The following is a 2134-nucleotide window of genomic DNA, read 5'->3' as shown; positions in this document are numbered from 1 at the left end:
CCGCCTCCGCCGCCCCCCGGGGGGGCCCAGCCCTCGCCCAGCGCCGCCGCCAAGGTGGGGGGCTGCCCCTGCCGCCCTCAGCCCCCCCGGGAGGGGTGGTGGTGGGAGATGGTGGTGGTGGTGACCAGGGGGGTGACCTCCCGTTTCCCACCCCCGCCATCCTGCCCCCCAGGCCTCCCTCTTCGCCTCGCAGGAGCGGTTCTTCCAGGAGCTCTTCGAGGGGGAGCTGGCGTCGCAGGCGGCCGCCGAGTTCGAGCAGGCCATGCAGGAGCTGGCCCGGGAGGAGCCGCTCCTGGTGCAGCAGTTCCAGAAGCTCTCGGAGGCCGCCGGCAGAGTGGGTGAGTGGGTGGCGGTACACCCCCTCCCCGCCTTTCATCTTCCCCCCCGGCACCGCCATGGGGTGTGAAGGAGGTGGGCGAGGGGGCGGCCGCCATCTTGCCCCGGTTGCGCCAGAGCTTCCCCTCTCCCCAGGACGCTGCGTCCCGGTTGAGCCCTCGCCGTGCCGGGAGCCAGCCCGGATCATCGGCCCCCGCAGCCTCGGGGGGGGTGGGATGGGGTGGGATGGGGCGGGATGGGGCTTTGTGGGGGTGGCGGGGGGCTCCCCACTGTGCCAGCTGCTCTCGGTGTGGCCCGGGGCCAGTTGGCACCTCCCCGGCCGTACCGGGGGCTCCCCACACCTTCTTGCTGCCATGGTGGAGCAGGGAGGGGGGAAAATTTGGGGGACACCCTGGTCCTGCAGGTCCCCAGGACCCCCGTTTAGGAGCGGGGTCTCCAAGACATGACCCTGGCCCTTCCTGAGTGGGGTGCTCCGGGGTCCCTGGTGTCTCCTGGACCCCCACCGGTGTCTTCCATCCCCCAACCAGTGTCCCCTACCAGTGTCCCCCTGTCCCCCCACTGGTGTCTCCTGGTCCCCCACCAGTGTCCCTCTGCTCCCCACTGGTATCCCCCCATTCCTCACTGGCCTCTCCTGTCCCCCCACTGGTGTCCGCCATCTCCCCACTGGTGTCTCCCCGTCCCCTACCAGTGTCCCCCTGCTCCCTACTAGCTTCTCCCAGTTCCCCACCGGTGTCCCCCTGTCCCCCTGCCGGTGTCCCCGCATTTCCCACCGTCCCCTCCCGGTCCCCGCAGGCGGTGACGCCGCGTCGCAGCAGGAATTCACCTCCTGCCTGAAGGAGACGCTGAGCGGCCTGGCCAAGAACGCCACTGACCTGCAGGTAGGGGTCCCCTGAGGGGGCGTCCCGTGGGGGTCTCATCCCTCTTCCTCATCCCATCCCGTCCCGTTCGTGATGACGGTGTCCTGGCAGAGCTCTTCGGCCTCGGAGGAGGAGCTGGCGAAGGCGCTGGAGGGCCTGGGGCTGGAGGAGGGCGATGGCGAGGGCAGCGTCCTGCCCGTCATGCGCAGCATCATGCAGAGCCTGCTCTCCAAGGACGTGCTCTACCCCTCGCTCAAGGAGATCACCGAGAAGGTCCGGTGGGTGGTTGGAGGGGGGGATATCTGACAGGGGAACGTGGCGGGGGTCCCGTCTGCCCCCCCGCCGTTCCCCCGCAGTACCCGGAGTGGCTGCAGCGGCACGGGCAGGCGCTGCCGGCCGAGCAGTACGAGCGGTACCGGGCGCAGCACGGTGTCATGGGCCGCATCTGCCAGCAGCTGGAGGACGAGCGGCCGGGCGAGGGAGAGGAGGAGCGGCGGGCGCGCTTCGAGACCCTCCTCGACCTCATGCAGCAGGTGAGGGGAGGGGGACATACCCCCCCACTGGTGACACCCTGAGCCCCTGGTGACACCAGATCTGCTCTGTGACACCCTGACCCCCCCCAGTGACACCCTGACCCCACTGGTGACACTCTGAATCCCCAGTGACACCCTGAGCCCCTGGTGACACCCTGACCTTCTCTGAGACAACCTGACACCCCTGGTGACCCCCTGACCTCCCCAGTGACACCCTGAGTCCCCTGGTGACACCAGACCTGCTCTGTGACACCCTGACCCCCTCGCAGTGACACCCTGAGCCCCCTGGTGACATCCTGAGCCCCTGGTGACACCCTGACCTGCTCTGTGCCACCCTCCCCCAGTGCCACCCTGACCCCCAAAGCCCCCCAGTGCCACCCTGACACCCCTGTCTCCCCCCCAGCTGCA

At 69.8% G+C, this 2134-nt stretch overlaps 1 protein-coding gene across 2 annotated transcripts; it reads left to right on the top strand.

The window, feature by feature from the left end:
* The first annotated feature begins 10 nt into the window (after nucleotides 1-10).
* Nucleotides 11-1873, top strand: PEX19 (peroxisomal biogenesis factor 19). 2 transcript variants are annotated; one of them, XM_014961888.1, is made up of 6 exons: nucleotides 11-54; nucleotides 173-338; nucleotides 1129-1214; nucleotides 1305-1466; nucleotides 1550-1726; nucleotides 1856-1873. In XM_014961888.1, exons 2-6 carry the CDS (start codon nucleotides 263-265, stop codon nucleotides 1856-1858), a joined length of 504 nt encoding a protein of 167 aa, XP_014817374.1. In that variant the 5' UTR covers nucleotides 11-54; nucleotides 173-262; the 3' UTR covers nucleotides 1859-1873. The 2 variants fall into 2 exon arrangements, with proteins under 2 accessions (XP_014817374.1, XP_014817375.1); XM_014961889.1 differs by having other exon boundaries at nucleotides 38-54; nucleotides 194-338.
* Nucleotides 1874-2134: the final 261 nt, after the last annotated feature.

The sequence above is a fragment of the Calidris pugnax genome, unplaced genomic scaffold (genome assembly GCF_001431845.1).
Source record: "Calidris pugnax isolate Ruff unplaced genomic scaffold, ASM143184v1 scaffold1007, whole genome shotgun sequence".
Classification (NCBI taxonomy): Eukaryota; Metazoa; Chordata; class Aves; order Charadriiformes; family Scolopacidae; genus Calidris; species Calidris pugnax.
This window is presented reverse-complemented; position numbering and strand designations above follow the sequence as displayed.

Coding starts and splice junctions, on each gene's coding strand:
- PEX19 (XM_014961888.1), top strand. CDS start 263: ATGCAGGAGCTGGCCCGGGAGGAGCCGCTCCTGGTGCAGCAGTTCCAG. Junction 339..1,128: donor GGAGGCCGCCGGCAGAGTGG/GTGAGTGGGTGG, acceptor CGGTCCCCGCAG/GCGGTGACGCCGCGTCGCAG. Junction 1,215..1,304: donor AGAACGCCACTGACCTGCAG/GTAGGGGTCCCC, acceptor GTGTCCTGGCAG/AGCTCTTCGGCCTCGGAGGA.